The sequence below is a fragment of the Ziziphus jujuba genome, chromosome 2, assembly GCF_031755915.1.
Source record: "Ziziphus jujuba cultivar Dongzao chromosome 2, ASM3175591v1".
Lineage (NCBI taxonomy): Eukaryota > Viridiplantae > Streptophyta > Magnoliopsida > Rosales > Rhamnaceae > Ziziphus > Ziziphus jujuba.
In genome coordinates, this window is record NC_083380.1 from 31,758,586 (window position 1) to 31,780,583 (window position 21,998).

Sequence of the window (21,998 nt, forward strand, 5' to 3'; positions counted from 1 at the left end):
CATAAGAGTCTTATCACAGCATGCATATGCTGTCTTGTTCTCTATTATCATACCAATGAATGTTTCAAGCTAGAGAAATTGTCCTTCACCATAACCAGAAAGAGAAATTTGATTTTGATCCTTCTTAAACTCAAACAGTTCAGGAATGCAAAAATAGATGTAGACTTACATGTATTTTCAGCATCCTTTTGAAAATTTTAAACTTTTCTCCTTCAATGATTAAGCACTTTCCTCAAGGCACTATATCTGTTTCAACATAAAAGCCATCTGCAAATATATTTGTTCATCAAAGGCAACGCAACTACCAAACATATTATGACCACAAGCACAATTATCAATAGCCATCTAGAAACATGTGTCTAATATGTCAAATTTTCAAAAGTAAACATAAAGACAGAGTTGCAGGAGTCATGGAACTGACATAAATCCCCTATGGATCTGACATAGTCTATTAAAAAACTTGTAATGAAATAGGATATAATCACAATTTCGCACTGCAGTTTTATGAAAAATTTGTTTAACGATGTAATTTAAAGACAAATCTTTTAAAAAAATGCTTCAAATAATAATTTTTACCAGTATTTTTTTTTTAACAAATGCGGCAACAAGACATTTTTTTGGTAGTGAGTTCTTCCATGTCCTTCGTTTCAGATATGTTGGCTAGTTCTTCATCCTCTTCCATGTCCTCTGTTTCAAAAATGTTAGCTAGTTCTTCAGAAGAAGTCACTTCTGCTACTTCCATGTCCGCTGTTTCAGAAATGTTGGTCACTTTTTCTTTCTCTTCCGAGTCCTCTATTTCGAATATGTTGGTCCTGGCAGATACACTTGTACTTTTCTGCTGTGAACTCCAACTGAATTGGTTTCCTTCATTAGCAAAATCGTCAAAGGTTCTGTCAATAATCTTCTCTGTTTCAGAAATGTTGGCCACTTCTTCTTTCTCTTCCCAGTCCTCTATTTCAAACATGTTCTTCCTGCCCCATAGACCTGCCCCTTTCTGCCGTGAACTCCAACTGAATTGGATGCCTCCATTAGCAAAATCATCATAGGTTCTCTCAATAATATGTGAAATAGGCTCAGAGACTTTGATCCGCTTTTGTTCAATCATTAATTCATCTTGATCCCATAGTACATGAATCCCACAACAAATAAAGATGGGTACTTCTCTCTCATAATCATAATCATTTTTCTTGCTTCTGCCCATGAATGATACCTTGATTTTGTATACAAGATTTATCTTTTTTAGGACACTTTTTTTGGTATCCTTGAATGGAGAGTATGGCAAGCACTCGGAAAGAAGGGTGCTAGCCGGGAGATAAATAAGCCACATATTCCCTGGTTCTACCAAAACGTTCCCTCTTCTAAGAGACCCTACACGAGAATCACTTTTGTGAAGTAGTTCAAATGACATTCCTATTATTTGTTCCCTCATTGATCTTGAGACAGCACAAATGATCACTGCAGCCATTTTCTTTGACATATTCCGAGGCATGTCAAATTTTACTGATTCCATTATTGACTTATGGCTAAACCAGTCTGGAATATCAGATCCTGGAAGTGTAACTTTAATTTCTGAGTCCCTCAAGAATCCCTGCAACTTAATGGAAATCATTAGTTTAACAGACATATGGATATTCTAACAATACTATAATTGTCACATTTATAAATAGAAATAGACAGACCGTGTCATTGGAAATTATCTTGGTCATTGTCTTCCATGAAGTCTCGACCAATGATTTGCAGTCACTTGCTTCTAAATTAATTTGACATTCTGGAAGCTCCGGAATTTCCCGAAGTAGTTTACAATTAGCTAATCTAAGATATGAAAGCTTAGAAACCTTGCGGGCAGAGGGAAGAGTGGCAAACCTGTTACCCGATAGATCCAAATGTTGAAGCAAGGGAAAACTAAAAGGAGTAACAAGAAAATCCTCTTTTGTTATATTGGAATTTTGAAGATATAACTTGCTGAGCTCAAAATTGCCATGTATTTCTTGGACATAGTTTGGAAACTCAGAGAGACTTGTGCAACTAGTAAGATTAAGGACATCAAGAAACACTAGCTTATAAATGCTTGATGGAATATGCACAAGCTTTCTACAAGCTGATAAGTGCAACTCATGAAGTCCAACTATATGATCAATTGAGGAAGGCAACTCTTTTATTGCAGTGCCAGATAAATTTAGGCTTGATATAAATTTTATTTTCTCAACTATGTTGGGAAAGATTTGGAGTCTCGAGCAGCCTTGAAAATCCAATGTTGTAAAATATTTGGAGACCAGATTACTTGGAACAGTGCTGAGATTGCTGCAGCGTTGAGCGTCTAATATAACCAACTTGGTAAGAAATCCAACAGACTCATGGATATCAGTTAAACTTGTACAATGGTCAACATGTAAGTTCTCAAGATTTGGTGCCGTTGATAGGTCAGGAATTTTTCTTAAGAATTTAGAGTGACTAAGCTTCAAAACCTTCAATCTTTCAAAATTCTGCAAACAAAAGAGATAAAGATGCGAAAAAACAAAAAAAAAAAGATATGTAAATTAGCTAGCTATTCAAGAATATGACATGTAATTGTAGTTAACTATTTACATAATAATTGTACCTTGAATCCTTTGTCAAATTGGTGGATATGATTATGAGGCATGTTCAGTACAACAAGTTGTTTCGGACCAGAATTGAACGGCAAAGTAGGAAACTGGTATCCAGGCAAATCAATTAACCTTAACTCATTAGAAAGGTATCCAATGGCAGTAGAAAGGACTACATTATCAAATATAAGTAGCCGAAGCCTTTTCATTTTGTTGAATGATGTAGCATTCAAGTATAGAGTTCTCTGTTCAGGCAACTTCAACATAATTCCTTCAATCGTATTTGTTCCCTAAATAGTTCAAAGGAGAGAAAACATAGCAATTGTCATATCAAAAGCAAAATATAACAAAATCATGTTAGAAACTTAGAAGTTAGTGCCAAGGAGCTTGTAGAAGAGTCTTACAGTGTTTTCTGAGAAAACGTGAAAAACATCATCTGGAGACCATAATCTACTGCGTTTGCCAGCTTCAGGGGATTCCTGGCAGACAATTTCCTTACCCACTTCTTCTATCAAGTGGTGCATTCTTAGCCTCTTGAACTCTACATTTATGAGAGACATATCTGTAAGAACTTCAATTCCAATAACCGGGCAGAAATTACTACTTCCAAGTACTTTAATAACATAATCTTTGTCCTCTCCAACAAAGAAACATGCAATATCAAGGAAAAGACTCTTCTCATTGTCCTGTAAAGCATCATAACTTATTTTAAGTATTTGATATAATTTCTTGTCCGGCTTCTTTTCCAAATTATGTATTGCACTTTGCCATTGTTCTTCTGCCCTACCACATAGGAAGGAACCCAATACTACAAGAGCTAATGGAAGGCCATCAGCATAACATACAATACGATCTGAGAGCTCAAGGTAATTTTCTAGAGGTTTCTCCCTCATAAAAGCATTCCAACTTAAGAGTTCAAGGGCTCTCTCATGATCCATTCCCCGGACTTCATATATTACATTAACTCCATGAGTGGTTAGCAAGTGTTTATTTCTAGTAGTTATGATGATTCTACTTCCTAAGCCAAACCACTCATGGCCTCCTGCTAATGTATCAAACTGTTCGACTTCATCAACATCATCGAGAATGATAAGTACTCTTTTGTTACAAAGCCTTTCCTTTATGATGTTGATACCTCTATGAGTATTCCCAACCTTCAATTTTTTATCCCCAAGCATGTCAAACAAAAGTGTTTCTTGTAGTTGTACAAAACCAAGATGCTGCTTTGATGTTTCTCTTACATCTGCGAGGAAGCTAGAACCTTCAAATTCATCAGCAAAGTAATTGTAAACAGCTTTAGCAATGGTGGTCTTTCCAATACCACCCATTCCATACAGCCCTATGAACCCTACATGCTTGTTTGCAACATCTATTAATGGCTCCAAGTCCTCTAAAAGGTCCTCAATTCCAACTGGGTATTTGGCAACATGTAGATGTCTACGATTCAATTTGCTCAATGCAGCTTCAACCATTTTTTGGATCAGTTGAGATTCGTCTCTGCCCATTAAGAGAAATACCACTTATAGGAATACGTGTCATATGGATATGAAACAAAAGAAATAAATAACTGGTATTTACTTTTTGGATTCGGTATTATTATGTATAGAGAAAAAAAACATAAGTTATATTTTCAAGTAAATATAATCTTACATACCCATTTGATAAGTGCCATCCAGATAGATTGGAAGCTTTGTTTAGAGCAGCCTTCCACTTTAGCAGCTTTGCCTTCTTATTCAAACTTTCTTCATATTTAGCTAATGCTTCTCCAATACTGCCTGTGTGATTTCTCACTTCAGAAGGATCTACGTCGAAGAAGACTGGCCAAACCAATTGTCCAAGTGACTCTCTACATTTAAGAATTTCAACCAGTTCATCCAAACACCATGATGAAGATGCATAGTTTTTGGAGAAGATGATGATGGATATCTTTGATCCTCTAATTGCATTAATAAGTGAAAGTGAAATTTCTTCTCCCCTCCTCAGCTCTTCATCATCGATGAAAGTCTGAATTCCATTTTGTTGCAAAGCTCTGTAAAGGTGGCCTATGAATGTTTTACGAGTATCTTCTCCTCTGAAACTCAAGAAAACGTGATATTGGTTTCCAAAGACACTGGAAGAAGAGGAAGAGGCAAGCAAGTGATCCATAAAAAATTTTAAAAGAAAGAAAAAGTGTGCAGTTCAATTTCCTCGGCCAGATTAAGGAAGTATTCTTGTCAAGACATTATATATTCAGCTTTAGGCAATTTTTCCCCCCCCTTATTAATTGCCTTGAGCAAAGGCATCAATAATTGAATGTTATTTTCTAGGTAACTTCCTTGATTTTGCAGCTTGTCATTATGGACGATACAAAGTTGAAGGACTATGCTAAAAAAATTAATAATAATAATTGTTTTTTCTTGTTATCATTATATTGCAGCTTTTAAAATCCCGTGGTGATTGCGAAGTGATTTTTTTATTACTATCCATTTTATATATTTATTCTGTATCATGTTGGTTGAATTGTTGTTTTGGACAGTATTTGAAATTTTGTTTTTTTTTTGTTTTTTTTGTTTTTTTTTTTTTTTCTGTTCCAGCGAGTAAATTCTTTAAAAAACCAATGAAACTACAAAAAAATTTCCCAAATCAACCCGTATCTACAAACAAAACAACACCATCAAAACAAAATAAAACAAAGGAAATAAACGCTAAGAACATAAAAATCAACTCTAAATGTCGTGAAGTCTAGTGGTCAAGCATACTGACAAAACACTAAATTCTGGAGAGGAGCATATTTAAATCTTGCAGGCCTCGTGAGCATCACGATAACAACTTCTTAGAACGCATTGAAACTTACAATAATAATTAAATATTTAACTTTATCCAGCAATAGGGCACTCTCCCAACATCATTTAGAAAAATCTCCTTTACGACCAGAGATAACACTAGCCACGTGACCTTCATACACTGTATTCACCCACCAATCTTTTCTTGCACATTCTGAAGCCCAAGTAGCAGCCTCTACCTCAGTCATTTCAGCAGAGGAAGTCTCCGAATATTGAGATCATAACCTAACAACCATTCATAAAGCATTTCTGGCAATTATAGCTACTGTGGAAAAATTTGAAGCTACTGTTGCATCAAAGCTAACCTTGATAAAATCAGTAGGAGGGTAGCATATATAGACAAAATATGGTTGAATTATTTATTAATTTATTGGCATATGAAGGATAAAAGATGAAGTACATACGAAATTTAAAAAAAAAAAATGAAAAATGAAAGGAATAACTAATACTAACAAATTTATTAAGTGCAGAATTAAAAAAAAAAAAAAAAACACAAACAAACAAATGGCCCTTGATATCTATATATGTCTATATTGTTTTAAAAACAGAGAAAGATGTCAATTTGGTAAAGAAGAAAGTATTGTTTGTGAAGTGTTGAAACCATTACTAACAAATATTTGAAGTAAGCAAATTATACACAATGAAGTGAAAAATTTTTAAAATAAGAAAACAAAAAACAAAATGGCCCCTGATATTTGTTTTTGCTTATATTGTTTTACAAACAGAGTAAGATGTCAATTTGGTAAAACAGAAGGCATTGTTTGTGAACAGTGTTGGAAACCTTGAGTTTTCAGGTTAACTCTCTTCCTTACCCTCTTGAAGATCTGTGCACTATATGCCTCTCCAATTTCAAAACTTTGGTAGGTTCTTTAACTGAAAATCATAGGGATGATTATAACCTCATATGCAAAAATATAACTTGAATTGTACAGGAAATGTAAAACCATCAGTTATATTGTCTGAAAATGTAAGATAAAAAATATCAGTATGATTTGTATATCCATCTTTGTATGTTCAGATTTCAGACAAAACCTCACCAAAACCTTATTGCTTTTTGCCCAAGAAACCATTTCTAATATCTTTCATTATGCACCTTCCTCACCACCTTTTGGTTTGTTAAAGTTTGTTTCTTTCCTACCATATTCTTGACCCCTGCTATTTTGATTCCCAGGGGTTGACAATTCCTCTTCCTGTGACTGGATTTTAATTGTCCATGAGTGTGCTCAGCAACTTTTCTCTTAGTTAGTGGAAAATTACCATGAAACCTGTCTAACTTCTGAGAAGTATGAGAGACTCTAATCAGTGTTTAATCAATCATGAACTCATCTTTGATCCCATAGTCTATGGATCCCACACCTCGAGACAGCTTCTTCAGATTTCTGAGCATTATGAAATGAGATCCAATATTCTGTAACATCCTTGTTTGAGAGAGAAGGCAAGAGGGGGAAAAAAAATGTATAGGGAGATAAGGAAGGCATTTATTCCCTGGTTTTATTGAATGGATTAATCTGTTTGAGAGACCGGTTGGAAAATGATATCATAAGTTTTTCACAGCTTTGATATTAAGATTAAGATTTGAAAGGTTAGAAATCAAGATTAATCCGACAAGATAAATTAAGATTTGAAAGGTTAGAAAGATGGCTAAAGGATGGAAGGCTGACATACTTTTTTTCTGATAGATATAGCGCTTTAATCCAGGGAAAACTATGAGGAGTCAGTGCAAAGTCCACTTCAAATAGATTACAATTTTAAGCTGAAGGGATTTCGATATAGGAAATATAGAACTGCGATATGTTTGAAGTGCTTGAGTAAGGAAATTTGGGCAGTTTAAGAGTTCATAAGGGGAAACTTGGAGAGTTTTGAGCAACCATCGACAACGAGTAGTTGAAGTTTTAGTTGATCGTAAATGCTAGTTGGAATATATGTAAGTCTTTTAAAAACGATAACTGTAGCAATTGAAGTCAAACTGAGGAAGGCAGCTGTCCTACAACAGTATAAATTTGGATTCGTTATGTATTTCTCTTTTCTATAAATGTTGTGAATGTATTGGAGCCGTGAACATCATTGAAATGCCAATGTTCTAAAAGATTCAGAGACCAAACTTAGACTCGTAATGTATTTCTCTTCCATGTCCTCTGTTTCAGATATGTTGGCCAGTTCTTCCTCTTCCCAGTCCTCTGATCCAACAATGTTGGTCCTGGCAGATACAGGTTCCCTGCAAACTATGTGAAATAGGATCAGAGACTTTTCGATCAGGTTTTGTTCTACCATGTTCTCATCTTGATCCCATAGTACATGAACCCCACAACTTGAGATGGGTACTCCTCTGTCATAATTATGCTTCTCCCTCCTACCCAAGAATGACACCTTAACATGTTTTACATTTTTTAGGACACTTGTTTTAGTATCCTTGAACAGAGAATATGGCAAGCACTCAGAAAGAAGGGTGTGAGCAGGGAGATAAATAAGCCACATTTTTCCTGGTTCTATCAAAATGCTCTCTCTTCTAAGTTCTAAGAGACCCTACATGAGAATCATTTTCCTGAAGTAGTTCAAGTGACAATCCCATTATTTGTTTTCTCCTTGATCTAGAGACTGTACAAATGTCACTGCCGCCATTTTCTTTGACATATTCCAAGGCACATTGAAGGTTATGGATTCTGTTAGCAGACTTATGGCTAAACCAGTATGGAATATCAGATCCTGAAAGATTAACTTCAACTTCTGAGTCGCTCAAGAAGCCTTGCAAGTTAATGGAAATTGTTAGTTTAACACACACACACACATACACATAACCATTGTTTATGTACTTGTGACATTTATACATAGAGAGAGAGAGTAAACTAAATCTATTCATGACCACAAACACAATTATCAATAGCCATCTTGAAAATATAGCGACAAGGCATACTTAATAAAAGACACACACTTACACTCATGTAATCACCCACTCTCCCTTTTGTTATTGTTATTTGACACGACACAAAAAGGACCCATCCTTTCACCTATTTATACAAGTTAGTGTCGGTGGCTCAACGCTTTTAGAAATGCTCTAGTGAGTAGGCATTGAAGCCAATCGACATAATCTTCGCAGCCTTTTCTTCTCCCATGTCCTCTGTTTTGATGGATGTCGTCCAGTTCCTCTTCTTCTTCCAATTCCTCTGTTTCAAATATGTTGGTACTGGCAGATACTTCCCTTTTCTGCCTCTGCCTTGAACTCCAACTGAATTGCATGCCTCCATTAGCAAAATCATCAAAGGTTCTGTCGATAATATGTGAAATAGAGTCAGAGACTTTGATCGGCTTTCCTTCAATCATGATCTCATCTCCATCCCATAGTATGTGAATCCCACAAGCAGTAGACATCGTCGTGCTCTGAACCTTGATTTTTTTAATATGTTGTACTCTTTCAATAACACTAATTTTGGTATCCTTGAATGGAGAATATGGCAAGCACTCGGAAAGAAGGGTGCTACCAGGGAGATAAATAAGCAACATATTCCCTGGTTCTACCAAAATGTTCCCTCTTCTTAGGGACCCCACATGAGAATCACTTTCATCAAGTAGTTGAAATGACAATTCCATTTTTTGTTTTCTCCTTGATCTAGAGACAGCACAAATGATCACTGCAGCTATTTTCGTTGACATATTTGAAGGAACATTAAAGGTTACGGTTTCCGTTGCAGACTTATGGCTAAACTAGTATGGAATATCAGATCCTGGAACTGTAGCTTCAATTTTCGAGTCCCTAAAGAATCCCTGCAACATAAAGGAAATCATTAGTTTAACACACACTCACACATACATAATATATATATATAACCATGGTATACTTGCCATAACTATATATATGTACAGACAGAGAGAGAGCGAGAGGGACAGAGACTGCCTGTGTCATTGGAAATGATCTTCGCCATTATCTCCCATGGAGTCTCAACCAATGACTTGTAGTGGCTTGCTTTTATATTAATTTGACATCCTGGAAGCTCTGGAATTTCCCGAAGTTGTTGACAATTAGCTAAACTAAGCTCTGAAAGCTTAGAAAGCTTGCTAATGGAGGGAAGACTAACAAACTTGTTACCAGATAGATCCAACAATTCAAGTAAGGGAAAACTAAAAGGAGTTCCAAGAAAACCCACATTTGATATATTATAGTTACTAAGATTTAACCTTCTGAGCTCAAAATTGCCATGTATTTCTTGGTCGTAGTTTGGGAACGTAGAGAAATTTTTGCAGCCACTAAGATCATGGACATCAAGAAACACTAGCTTATAAATGGTAGACGGAATGTTCACAAGCTTTTTACAAGCAGATAAGCGTAACTTACTGAGCGCAACCAAATGATCAATTGAGGAAGGCAACTGTTTTATCGCTGTGCTTGATAAATCTAGGCTTGTTATCAATTCAATTTTCTCAACGATGTTGGGAAACATTTGGAGTTTCGAGCAGCCTTCAAAATTTAATGTTCTAAAATATTTGGACACCAGATTACTTGGAACAGTCCTGAGATTGCTGCAGCATTGAGCATCTAATGTAACCAACTTATTAAGAAATCCAACGGACTCATTAATCTCAACTAAACTTGTACAATTATCAACATATAAGCTCTCAACATTGGGCGCCGTTGATAGGTCAGGAAATTTTCTTAAGAATTTCGAGTAACTTAATTTCAAAACTTTCAATCTTTCAAAATTCTGCAAACGGAAGATAAAAAGGGGAAAAAATGTAAATTAGCAAGCTATTAAGGAACATGACAACGTAATTATTGTTGGAATATACCCTGCTGTGCTGACGTGGAGGCTAAGGCAAATATGGAAAATGAGATCATATAGGTGTATTTCACAGTGGCTTATATGCCACGTGTTATGGAACAAACTAGAAGAATGAGAAAATGAGTGCATGAAAGTGTGAGAGAGAGAAAATACAGATTTATGCTTTTTATATAACAAAATTGTAATCATTTTACATTTCATTATGTAAGCAAAAATATACTCTCTTCTCTCTGACATATACACCAGAAAATATATACACGTTTTTTGCTCTCCTAACTTCTCTCTCTCTCAAGCTATCATCATCCATAATATACAATCTCTCAAGCTCCATTAACATGGTATCAGAGCTTGTTGAATCTGCGTTGGGAGTAAATACTGTGCTCTAAAAAAAAAAAAAATAGAAACAGAGCTCGAGCAATTCTGAGCTCGATTGAAGAGTGTACGCTAGTATTATAGATCTGAAGCATCAATGGCTGGATCTGAAGTAAGGGCTCCTATATTTTCAGGAGAGAACTATGAATTTTGGAGAATCAAGATGGTCACCATTTTCAAATCCTTCGGGCTTTGGAAATTTGTGGAGAAAGGAATTCCAATTTCTGCTGGGAAGCTAAAGGGGAAAATTGAAGAGGCTGAAGGAAGCTCAGCAAGTGAAGATGATGAACAGATGATGGAGTCTTACATGAAGGATGCAAAAGCTTTGGGGATTATTCAAGGTGCTGTTACTAATCAAATTTTCCCAAGGATAGCAAATGCAGAGACTGCAAAAGAAGCTTGGGAGCTCTTGTACAAAGAATTTCACGGTGGAGATCAGGTAAGATCTGTGAAATTGCAAAGTTTAAGGAGAGATTTCGAATACACCAGGATGAAGGATGATGAAACACTGTCCAATTATCTTACAAGACTAAATGATCTAGTAAACCAGATGAAAACGTTTGGAGAGACACTGTCAAATGAAAGAATGGTTCAAAAGGTATTAATTAGCTTAACAAAAGCATATGAACCAATCTGTTTGGTGATAGAAAATACTAAGGACTTGACATCAGTGGAATTTCAAGAAGTAATTGCGATTTTGAAGAGTCAAGTGCAGAGACTTGACCAGCAAGTTATTGATTACACAAAGAAAGCATTCTCTACATTGTCTGTGAATTCCAAAATACAAAACAAAGGAGTATCACAATCTAATGTAGCTAAGTTTCAAAAGTCATGGTCCTTAAAAGAGAAGAAATGGGAACCTAAACAAAAATTTCAGCAAAGGTTTCATGGAGCTCAAATGACAAACACACATGCTGCAAACACTGTTCACGGAGGGAGTAGATGGCAGGTTGGAAGCAGTCAAGATAATTCAAAACCACAATGCAGAACCTGTGGCAAGTATCATTTTGGAGAATGTAGATTTAAAAGCAAGCCAAAATGCTATAATTGTGACAGGTTTGGACATTGGGCAAGAGAATGTACAATTGGAAGAAATGTGCAGAAAGCCAATTGTACAAATCAGATGGAAATGACAGGGAATATGTTTTATGCAGCAAGTGAGACTCATGACTCAAGCAAAAACAGTGAATGGTACATAGACAGTGGCTGCAGCAACCATATGACAGGAAATATCAGTTTATTGACTGATGTGAAGAGAAATATGTTTGGAAGAGTTCAAATGCCTAATGGAACACTAGAGAATATTGCTGGGAAAGGAACATTGGTGATTGACACTGACAAGGGAAAAAGACATATCAAAGAGGTACTATATTTACCTGGCTTGAAAGAAAACCTGTTGAGTGTTGGTCAAATGGATGAGCATGGCTATTATCTGACATTTGGTGGTGGAATGTGTCATGTGTATGATGGACCTATGCTTGAGAATTTGATTGTGCAAGTCAAAGCAAAAACAAATCGATGCTATCCGTTGACTATGACATCGAGTGAGCAGGTTGCATTAACAGTTCAAACTGAGCTGAGTATGGAAATTTGGCATAAAAGAATGGGACATCTTCATTCAAATGCTTTGCTTGAATTAAAAAGGAAGGATATGGTTGTGGGATTGCCAAAGCTTGGAGAAACAATGGTCTGTGAAGGCTGCCAATTTGGAAAGCAACATAGAGAAGTTTTCCAAAAGAATGGTGCATGGAGAGCAGATCAGCCACTGCAATTAGTTCATACAGATTTGTGTGGACCAATGCAAACAGAGACACTTGCTGGAAACAGGTATTTTATGCTGTTTGTAGATGACTGCACACGCATGGTTTGGGTGTATTTTTTAAGAAACAAATCTGAAGCTCTTATCTGTTTTAAGAAATTTAAAGAAATGGTTGAGTTGCAAAGTGGTTTTAAACTTAAATGTCTAAGAAGTGATAGAGGAGGAGAATTTCTGTCTGCAGAGTTTATAAAATTCTGTGAATCTGAGGGAATTCAAAGACAAATGATAGTGGCTTACACTCCTCAACAGAATGGGGTAGTTGAAAGGAAGAATCGGGTGGTCATTGAAATGGCCAAGGCCATGCTACATGATAAACAAATGCCCTACTACTTGTGGGGAGAAGCTGTTCACACAGCTGTCTATCTGCTAAACAGATGTCCTACTAAAGCCTTGAATGGGGTGACACCTTTCGAAGCCTATAGTGGAAGAAAACCTGGTGTAGGACATTTGAAAATTTTTGGATCCATTTGTTATGTTCATGTACCAGCTGAAACAAGGTAGAAATTGGATTCAAAAAGTGTGAAAGGAATTTTTGTTGGCTATGGAACCTGTGAGAAGGGGTATAGGATATTTGATCCTATAGCTAAAAAATTGATTTTATTAAGGGATGTTATATTTGATGAAGAAAGCTCATGGAATTGGAAGGAAGATGAGAGAAATAATGGAGGAAGGATAATTTCAGCAATCAAGGATGGTTGTAAAGTCTCAGAAGAAGTGAATCCAGCATTCAAAGACACTTACTATACACCAGAAAAATCAGCTCAAATTGTGCAAAATTCAAGGGAGACTACAAGCAGCAGCAGGGACAGTTCATATGCACCTAGGGTACTAGCACTGACCCTACACACACTGAAACAGGTGGAAAGCATGCTGAATATGATCATACACCAGTAAAATGGAGGAATTTGACTGATATTCTGGCAAAATGCAACAATTGCATCATTGAACCCGAAGACTACAATGAAGCAGCACAAAATCAGTCTTGGATCAATGCAATGACAGATGAGTTGAGGATGATTGAGAAAAATAAAACTTGGGAGTTGGTGAGTAGACCAGCAGATAAGCCTGTAATTGGGGTTAAATGGGTATACAAGACAAAACTTAATCTTGATGGCTCAATTCAGAAAAACAAAGCAAGGTTAGTGGCTAAAGGATATGCACAGAAACCAGGAGTGGATTTTAATGAAACTTTTGCCCCTGTTGCAAGACTTGACACAATTAGGACCTTAATTGCTTTAGCAGCTCACAAAAGCTGGAAATTGTACCAGCTTGATGTTAAGTCAGCCTTTTTAAATGGTGTGCTGCAGGAAGAGGTCTATATAGAACAACCAGATGGTTTTGTCATTGAAGGGCATGAGGATAAAGTATATAAGCTGCATAAGGCATTATATGGATTGAAACAGGCCCCTCGAGCCTAGTATAGTGAGATTGATGCATATTTCAGTGAGGGTGGTTTGCAAAAGAGTCAAAGTGAGGCCACTCTTTATACAAAGACCAAGGGAAAAAAAGGAATACTCATTGCAGCCATATATGTTGATGACATAGTGTATACAGGAAATGATGATGAAATGTTGCATTGGTTTAAGGCAGATATGATGAAAAGATATGAAATGACAGACTTGGGATTGTTACATCATTTCCTTGGAATGGGAGTAATACAAACAAGTTCCAGCATTTTCGTGCACCAGAAAAAATATGCTTCTACATTGCTGAACAAGTTTGGCTTAACTGATTGTAATCCAGTTCTTACACCATTAATTGCAAATGAGAAACTCAGCAAGGAAGATGGAAGTGGAACTGCAGATGAAGAGATGTATCGAAAGGTAGTGGGAAGTCTTCTATATCTGACAGCAACAAGACCAGATATTATGTTTGCTGCAAGTTTACTGGCAAGGTTCATGCATTGTCCCACAAAGAAGCATCTTGGTATAGCAAAAAGAGTATTAAGGTATGTCAAAGGTACCTTAGATTATGGAATAGAATATGTCAAGGGACAACAAGCTGTTTTAGTAGGGTACTGTGACAGTGACTGGAGTGGTTCTGTGGATGATATGAAAAGCACATCTGGATATGCATTTAGCTTTGGTAGTGGTGTATTCTCATGGGCTTCGGTTAAACAACATTGTGTAGCACTCTCTACAGCTGAGGCAGAATATATAAGTGCCTCAGAAGCAACTGCACAGGCAATTTGGCTTCGGTTTGTGTTGGAAGATTTTGGTGAAATGCAAGTGAGAGCTACACCTCTACACTGTGATAATACCTCAGCCATTGCCATCACAAGGAATCCAGTCTTTCACCAGAAAACTAAACACATAGACAGGAGATATCACTTCATCAAAGAGGCCTTGCAGAATGGAATTGTAGATTTGACATTTTGTGCTTCCAAAGAACAAATTGCAGATATATTTACCAAATCATTACCAAGGGACAGATTCAATTATTTGAGGGAAAAGCTTGGAGTTGTCTCAGCACAGAGGTTACAGGGGAGTGTTGGAATATAACTTGCTGTGCTGACGTGGAGGCTAAGGCAAATATGGAAAATGAGATCATACAGGTGTATTTCACAGTGGCTTATATGCCACGTGTTATGGAACAAACTAGAAGAATGAGAAAATGAGTGCATGAAAGTGTGAGAGAGAGAAAATACAGATTTATGCTTTTTATATAACAAAATTGTAATCATTTTACATTTCATTATGTAAGCAAAAATATACTCTCTTCTCTCTGACATATACACCAGAAAATATATACACGTTTTTTGCTCTCCTAACTTCTCTCTCTCTCAAGCTATCATCATCCATAATATACAATCTCTCAAGCTCCATTAACAATTATAGTGAACTATTTAGATAACAATTGTACCTTGAATCCTTTGTCAAGTTGATGGATATGGCTATAAGGCATGTTGAGTATAGCAAGTTGTTTTGGACCAGAATTGAAGGACAATGTGGGAAACTGGTATCCCGGCACATCAATTAGCCTTAACTCATTAGGAAGGTACTCAATGGCACCAGAAAGGACTACATTAGCAAATATAAGTAGTTGAAGCCTTTTCATTTTTAAGAATGATGTAGCATTCAAGTATAGAGTTCTCTGTTCAGGCAACTTCAGCATAATTCCTTCAAGTGTATTTGTTCCCTAAATAGTTCAAAGGAGAGAAAAGCATAGCAATCGTTATATCAAAATACTTTTATATATATATATAACAAAATCATGTTAGAAGTTAATGCCAAAGGAGCTTGTAGAAGAGTCTTATAGTGTTTTCGGAGAAAACGTGAAAAATATCATCTGAAGACCATAATCTACTGCGTTTGCCAGCTTTAGGGGATTCCTGGCAGACAACTTCCTTACCCACTTCTTCTATCAATTGATGCATTCCTAGCCTATTGGACTCTACATTTATGAGAGACATGTCTGTAAGAACTTTAATTCCAATGATCGGGCAGAAATTACTACTTCCAAGTACTTTAATAACATAATCTTTATCCTCTCCAACAAAGAAACATGCAATATCAAGGAAAAGACTCTTCTCATTGTCCTGTAAAGCATCATAACTTATTTTAAGTACTTGATATATTTTCTTGTCCGGCTTCTTTTCCAAATTATGTATTGCACTTTGCCATTGTTCTTTTGTCCTACAACATAGGAAGGAACCCAATACCACAAGAGCTAATGGAAGGCCATCAGCGTAACATACAACACGATCTGAGAGCGCAAGGTAAGTTTCTATCGGTTTCTCCCTCTTAAAAGCATTCCAACTTAAGAGCTCAAGAGCTCTCTCATGATCCATTCCCCGGACTTCATATATTAGATTAACTCCATGAGTGGCTAGCAAGTGTTTGTTTTTGGTAGTTATGATGATTCTACTTCCTAAGCCAAACCACTCATGGCCACCTGCTAATGTATCCAACTGGTCTAGTTCATCAACATCGTCATGAAAGAGAAGTACTCGTTTGTTGCAAAGCCTTTCCTTTATGATGTTGATACCTCTCTGGATATTCCCAACCTTCAAATTTTTATCCCCAAGCATGTCAAACAAAAACAGTTCTTGCAGCTGAACAAAACCGAAATGTTGCTTGGTTGTTTCTCTAACATCTGCAAGGAAGCTGGAAACTTCAAATTCATCAGCAAAACTATTGAAAGCAGCTTTAGCAATTGTTGTTTTTCCTATCCCACGAAGTCCATGGATGCCTATGAATCGCACATCCTTCTCTCCAGCATTTATTAATGAAGCCAACTCATGTAGATGGGATTCAATTCCAACAGGATATTTGGCAACATGTAGAAGTGTACGATTCAATTTGCTCAGTGCCGCTTCAACAATTTATTGGATCAATTGAGATTCATCTCTACCCATTAAGAAATACCCGCAAGGCGGCAAGAGGAAGACTTTAAATAGATAAATGAGAAAATAGATTGATTATTATGGTCAAACACACGACAGAACACTACAAAATGAAATTATTTTTTGTTTCAACATGTCACATGCTTAGAAGTATAAAATTTTCTAATCAAAGGTAATAGCTACATAAAGGATTTTTTATTTTATTTTTTTTTTTATCATTACAATAATTTATAATATAAAGAAGAGGACGTGGTGTCTTTACCCACTATATCTCATGGATATGGGTATAAGAAACATACTAATTAAGCCATTACTTGACAGCTAGACGAAGGATTTAACTTTTCATGACTATAAATTTAATTTTAACTATAACCAAGAGTACTATCTCTTAAAGATCTGACTGTGTGACTAAAACTTATATATAACACCCCCTGCAAATAAACACATTAGTATTTTTGTGATTTAAAATATGATTAATGGCAAATTTTGATCAAATATATTATAGGGCAAAATACAGAACCACCTTCCCCCATATCTCTATTAAGTAGCTATGAGTAGCCCAAACTAGTTATAATATTTAATTTTCAATTTTGTTTTATCAAAAATTATTATACATTTAAAATATTAGGAGAATTATCCGAAGTTCTAATGGTTTTTTCATTTGGATCTTACTTTTAAGTTTTTGAATTACATTAAATATTGAAATGTGAAATTATATTTGAAGTTTAAATGAATCCAGATAAAGTTCACTTTATCTTTATAGGATTTTAATATATCACCCAACTTATTTAGAATATCAAAATATCTTTAAATCTTAGCTCTTAAAAAGATCTAAAAATTGATAAATGAGATATGGATAAAAAATGCATCGGAATGTTCTAATGAGAAACTAATTGATATAAGTATAAAATTGTACTTTCAAAAATATTCATGTGATTTTGTTTTGTGAGGCTAAAATGGAGATTTTAGTCATTATGTAATTTACCGTATAATATATTTTGTCACAATTATGGCATATATATATATATATATGAAAAAAAAATACATTTCAACAAATAATATAATAATAATAATAGAAAACAAATGTAAATAGATGAGCATATATTGAAATTTACCCTAGTTTGGGCTATAATTCATTAATAAATCCAATATGATGGATGGATTAAGGTGAGTTGATAAGAAATTTACATACCCATTGTCTAAATGCCATCCAGATAAATTGGCAGCTTTATTCAAAGCAATCTTCCACTCGGGCAGCTTTTCCTTCTTCTTCTTATCGGAACTTTCTTCATATTGAGCTAATGCTTCTCCAAAACTGCCCCTGTGATTTCTTACATCAGAAGGATCCACATATAAAAATATTGGCCAAACCAGTTGTTGAAGTGATTCTCGACATTTAAAGATCTCCACTAGTTCATCCAAACACCACGACGAAGATGCATAATTTTTGGAGAAGATGATGATTGATATCTTTGATTCTTTGATAGCCATGATAAGTGAGGTTGAAATTTCTTCTCCCCTCCTCAGCTCTTCATTGTCAATGAAAGTTTGAATTCCTTTTTGCTGCAAGGATCTATAAAGATGGCTTGTGAAATTGTTCCGCGTATCTATGCCTCTAAAGCTCAAGAAAACATCATGCTGTCCTGCTTCATGGCTACTAGGAAAATTGGGGGAAGGAAAAGAGGTAGAGGGAAGCAAGCAAGCCATACCAAGCGTAAGTAATACGATGGCATTGGATAAGTATTAGCAGTATTTAATAGAACTAAAAAAAAAAAAAAGAATCCGGATATTAACACGGATCTCACACTTAGTGACCGAGTTTGCTGGAATATTTCCTTCAGCTGACAAAAATATATGTGACCCTGACTTTTCTAACAAGATCACTGTATAAAAGCGATAAAAGAAGCCACATATTCACTCCCTTTTTTTTTTTTGGGGGGGGGGGGAAGTTTCTGATCCGTTTTAAAAGATGGGAATCAGAAAATTATTCAGTAAAACAGTCGTATGTAGACAAGCAAGTGATCCATAAAAAATTCAGCTATCGTACAGGAAGTATTTTTGCCAAGAGTAAAGTCTAGCTTTTACTAAGCTTCTTTTTAAAATCTTAGCAAATGCAATAAACTAAATGGTAATTTGTAGGTTACTTCCTCGAAGATCCATCTTTATTTTGCATCTAGTCAACTTGGACCGCCGAAAGGTAAAAAGACTTTCTAATGGGTCTAACCAAATGGACATGGTTCGACCTTTAATCTGCCATATTAAATAAAAAAATTATAATAATAACACAATTCTTTTTTATTAGCGTTCTGCTAGTGGCCTTGTCCTTTTATCTTTCATCATGTGAGCCAGAGGCTTGTTAGGCCCGGTTTCCCTGTAGGACCCACATGAACTTCAGCAGTCGGTTATTGGTCTAAATCACAGCTAAGATGGCAATTGCAACTATCCACTGATGTATTGTGTCTATCAAAAATTGCCAGGCGTAGTCTGTGGGACTTTACACAGTATGTAGAATGTTAAATTTAAACTCAGTAGTACAAATCATAATAACAAAGACAAATGAGAAGAAATGGCCAAAATAGACAAAGAAGCACAAGATTTTAACGTAGTTCAATTGTCATTGAGACAATCACACACCAGCACATACCAGCACATATGGAAGAACAGAGCTTTTCTTTCTTTTGCTCCAAGAAAACTCACTCTCACTTCTCTTGTTTCTTTCTTTTGCTCCAAGAAAACTCACTCTCACTTCTCTTACTCTCTCACGCTTCTATTATATCCATAAATCATGACATGTACCCAACAACCATCCACACAAGTTTTCTATTATAAGAATCTTCTCTGCTGAAATAGATGCTCTATGGACTTAGGTGGTAAATTCGCAATTAGTTCAATTGTCATTGAGACAATCACACACCAGCACATACCAGCACATATGGAAGAGCAGAGCTTTTCTTTCTTTTGCTCCAAGAAAACTCACTCTCACTTCTCTTACTCTCTCACGCTTCTATTATATCCATAAATCATGACATGTACCCAACAAGCATCCGCACAAGTTTTCTATTATAAGCATCTTCTCTGCTGAAATAGATGCTCTATGGACTTAGGTGGTAAATTCGCAATTAGCTTCTAGTTGTTTCCAGAGATGTGCATCACAACTTCTAAGGTTTCATTAAGGTCGTAAGACTGACAAACTTTTCTTTTCTTTTCTTTTCTTTTTTTTTTTTTTTTTTGCTGAACAGTAAGACTGACAAACTTGTGTTTAGATATATCTAACCATTTCAGCTTAGAAAAGCCATTAGAGGACATGATGAAATCCACTTCAGATAGATGATGATATGGAAGAACAGTATCAAGGGCCTCTAGTCCGCCATACCTTTCATCCCAGTTAGATATGGCTTCTCTTATTATGTATAGATCAAGTAATATTTCATGATCAAGAATTGCCAATGGGATGTCAAAATCGACATTGTTGAAAGGAGGTTTATCAAGTAGATCAAGATGCCTTAACTTATATTTATTTCCTGGAATAAGAATACGCTTTTCAGAAATGGTTATGCCTATGACCTCCTCCATCCCAACTAAAAGCTCAAATTTGGAAGGCAACTCTTTTATAGCTGTGCCAGTTATATCTATGCTAGTTAAATATTCCATTTCGCTAGCAATTCTGGGGAAGCTCTGGAGTCTTGAGCAGGCATCAGAAATTCAATGTTCTAAAATATTTCGACTCCAATTTACTTGGGAAAATCTTGAGCTTGCTGCAGTATTGAAGGTCCAATACAACCAGCTTAGTAAGAGAGCCAACAGACTCATGAATCTCAACTAGACTTTTACAATGGTCAAGATGTAAACTCCCAAGATTTGGGACTGTTGACAGGTCAGGAATTTCTCTTAGAAATTGACAGTGACTAAAGTTCATAACTTTCAAGTTTTTTATACTCTGCAAGCAAAAAGATATAAGAAATGAATAAAATATATTTATATAAAATGTAATTTAATTTGATATCAAGGATGGTTTATAAATTATAGTTGTACCCCTGTTAGTTTCCACAGATGTCAGATATGGCTACCAGCCATGTTGAGTATGACAAGTTGGTTTGGAAAAGAATCAAATGAAAGATTGGGAAACTGGTATCCAGGTAAATCAACTAACCTTAATTGATTAGGAAGGTATGGAATGGAAGTAGAAAAGACTACATTGTAATTAAATATAAGTAGTCGAAGCTGTTTCATTTTTTTGAATGATTCAGCATTCAAGTCCAAAGTTCTCTGTTCAGGCAACTTCAGCATAATTCCTTCAATCGAAATTGTTCCCTAGATATGGTTCAGAAGGAGAGGACCAGATATATATTAGAAATGAACATCGAATAGAACATAGTCTAATTAATCATACGAAAAGCATATACCATCTCAATAAAAATCAGTTTTGAATTTATCACCCAAAAAAAAAAAAAAAAAAAAACAAGAAGCTTTTAGATTATGATTCTTACTGTGTTTTCTGAGAGGACATGCAAAATATCATCTGCAGACCATAATCTACTGCATGTACCAACTTCAGGGAATACTTGGCGGACAATTTTGCCACTTCCAATTACTTGGGTAAATAATCTTTGTTCTCTCCAACAAAGAAACATGCAATATCAAGGAAAATAGCCTTCTGTTCATCATTTAAAGCATCATAGCTTATTTTAAGCATGTCATATATTTTCTCATAGGATTTGTATTCCAAATTATGTACAAGACTTTTCCATTGATTTTTTCCCCCTCGACACAGGAAGGAACCCAATACTTCTAAAGCCAAAGGAAGGCCATTAGCATAACCTAAAATGCAATCTAAGAGCATAAGGTATTCTTCAATAGGTTCATTACTTTTGAAAGCATTCCTACTGAAGAGTTCAAGAGCTCTCGGATAATCGAATCCCCGGACTTTGTGTCGAAAGGAAATTTTGGAGTTTGGAGGTCAAACTTAAAAAAGGAGGATTTAGAGAAAGAGGCTACTTCTTTTATTTCTCACTTCTTGCTTTTTGGCATCATCCAAACTCAAAGACATTACCCCTATTTATAGTAGTGGCACCTCCTAAACCATTGGCTAGGATTTTGCCAATTCTAATCTAATGGTTACAAATGAATCTTAGAATTTTCTTCATAATTACAAACCTCCATACACATTCTAGACAACTCTATGGATTACTCTAGAATAAGCTTCTAGATGAGACTTCTCTAGAACATACTAGGCTCTTATTTAGACAAGATGTTTTTAGAAGTTGGGCTTTCCTTGAACAATTA

At 35.7% G+C, this 21,998-nt stretch overlaps 4 protein-coding genes across 4 annotated transcripts; all 4 read right to left on the minus strand.

Moving 5' to 3' along the window:
• LOC132800424 (uncharacterized) lies at positions 1-2,454 on the minus strand. Its single transcript, XM_060814005.1, has 2 exons — positions 1,680-2,454; positions 1-1,588 (listed from the first exon to the last, which is right to left on the minus strand). The coding sequence occupies exons 1-2, from the start codon at positions 1,704-1,706 to the stop codon at positions 590-592; spliced, it is 1,026 nt and encodes a 341-aa protein (XP_060669988.1). The 5' UTR covers positions 1,707-2,454; the 3' UTR covers positions 1-589.
• A 124-nt stretch (positions 2,455-2,578) lies between these two features.
• Positions 2,579-4,078, minus strand: LOC107419513 (disease resistance protein RUN1). Its single transcript, XM_060815093.1, has 2 exons — positions 2,990-4,078; positions 2,579-2,875 (listed from the first exon to the last, which is right to left on the minus strand). The coding sequence occupies exons 1-2, from the start codon at positions 4,055-4,057 to the stop codon at positions 2,579-2,581; spliced, it is 1,365 nt and encodes a 454-aa protein (XP_060671076.1). The 5' UTR covers positions 4,058-4,078.
• Positions 4,079-4,181: 103 nt separating this feature from the next.
• Positions 4,182-4,882, minus strand: LOC132800796 (disease resistance protein Roq1-like). Its single transcript, XM_060815095.1, has one exon. The coding sequence runs from the start codon at positions 4,728-4,730 to the stop codon at positions 4,182-4,184; it is 549 nt and encodes a 182-aa protein (XP_060671078.1). The 5' UTR covers positions 4,731-4,882.
• Positions 4,883-8,273: 3,391 nt separating this feature from the next.
• On the minus strand, positions 8,274-18,473 carry LOC125422736 (disease resistance protein RPV1-like). Its single transcript, XM_060815096.1, has 5 exons — positions 17,908-18,473; positions 15,606-16,695; positions 15,233-15,508; positions 9,268-10,101; positions 8,274-9,106 (listed from the first exon to the last, which is right to left on the minus strand). Exons 1-5 carry the CDS (start codon positions 18,420-18,422, stop codon positions 8,426-8,428), a joined length of 3,396 nt encoding a protein of 1,131 aa, XP_060671079.1. The 5' UTR covers positions 18,423-18,473; the 3' UTR covers positions 8,274-8,425.
• Positions 18,474-21,998: the final 3,525 nt, after the last annotated feature.

What these genes read in the sequence shown, in the direction of transcription:
- LOC107419513 (XM_060815093.1), bottom strand. Translation starts at nt 4,057, where the DNA reads ATGGTTGAAGCTGCATTGAGCAAATTGAATCGTAGACATCTACATGTT. An exon ending in ACGTTTTCTCAGAAAACACT is followed by an intron (nt 2,876 to 2,989) that starts GTAAGACTCTTC and finishes TGAACTATTTAG; the next exon opens with GGAACAAATACGATTGAAGG.
- LOC132800796 (XM_060815095.1), bottom strand. Translation starts at nt 4,730, where the DNA reads ATGGATCACTTGCTTGCCTCTTCCTCTTCTTCCAGTGTCTTTGGAAAC.
- LOC132800424 (XM_060814005.1), bottom strand. Translation starts at nt 1,706, where the DNA reads ATGACCAAGATAATTTCCAATGACACG. An exon ending in AGATAATTTCCAATGACACG is followed by an intron (nt 1,589 to 1,679) that starts GTCTGTCTATTT and finishes ATTAAGTTGCAG; the next exon opens with GGATTCTTGAGGGACTCAGA.
- LOC125422736 (XM_060815096.1), bottom strand. Translation starts at nt 18,422, where the DNA reads ATGGCTTGCTTGCTTCCCTCTACCTCTTTTCCTTCCCCCAATTTTCCT. An exon ending in GGATGGCATTTAGACAATGG is followed by an intron (nt 16,696 to 17,907) that starts GTATGTAAATTT and finishes ATTGATCCAATA; the next exon opens with AATTGTTGAAGCGGCACTGA. An exon ending in TAAGACTCTTCTACAAGCTC is followed by an intron (nt 15,509 to 15,605) that starts CTTTGGCATTAA and finishes TGAACTATTTAG; the next exon opens with GGAACAAATACACTTGAAGG.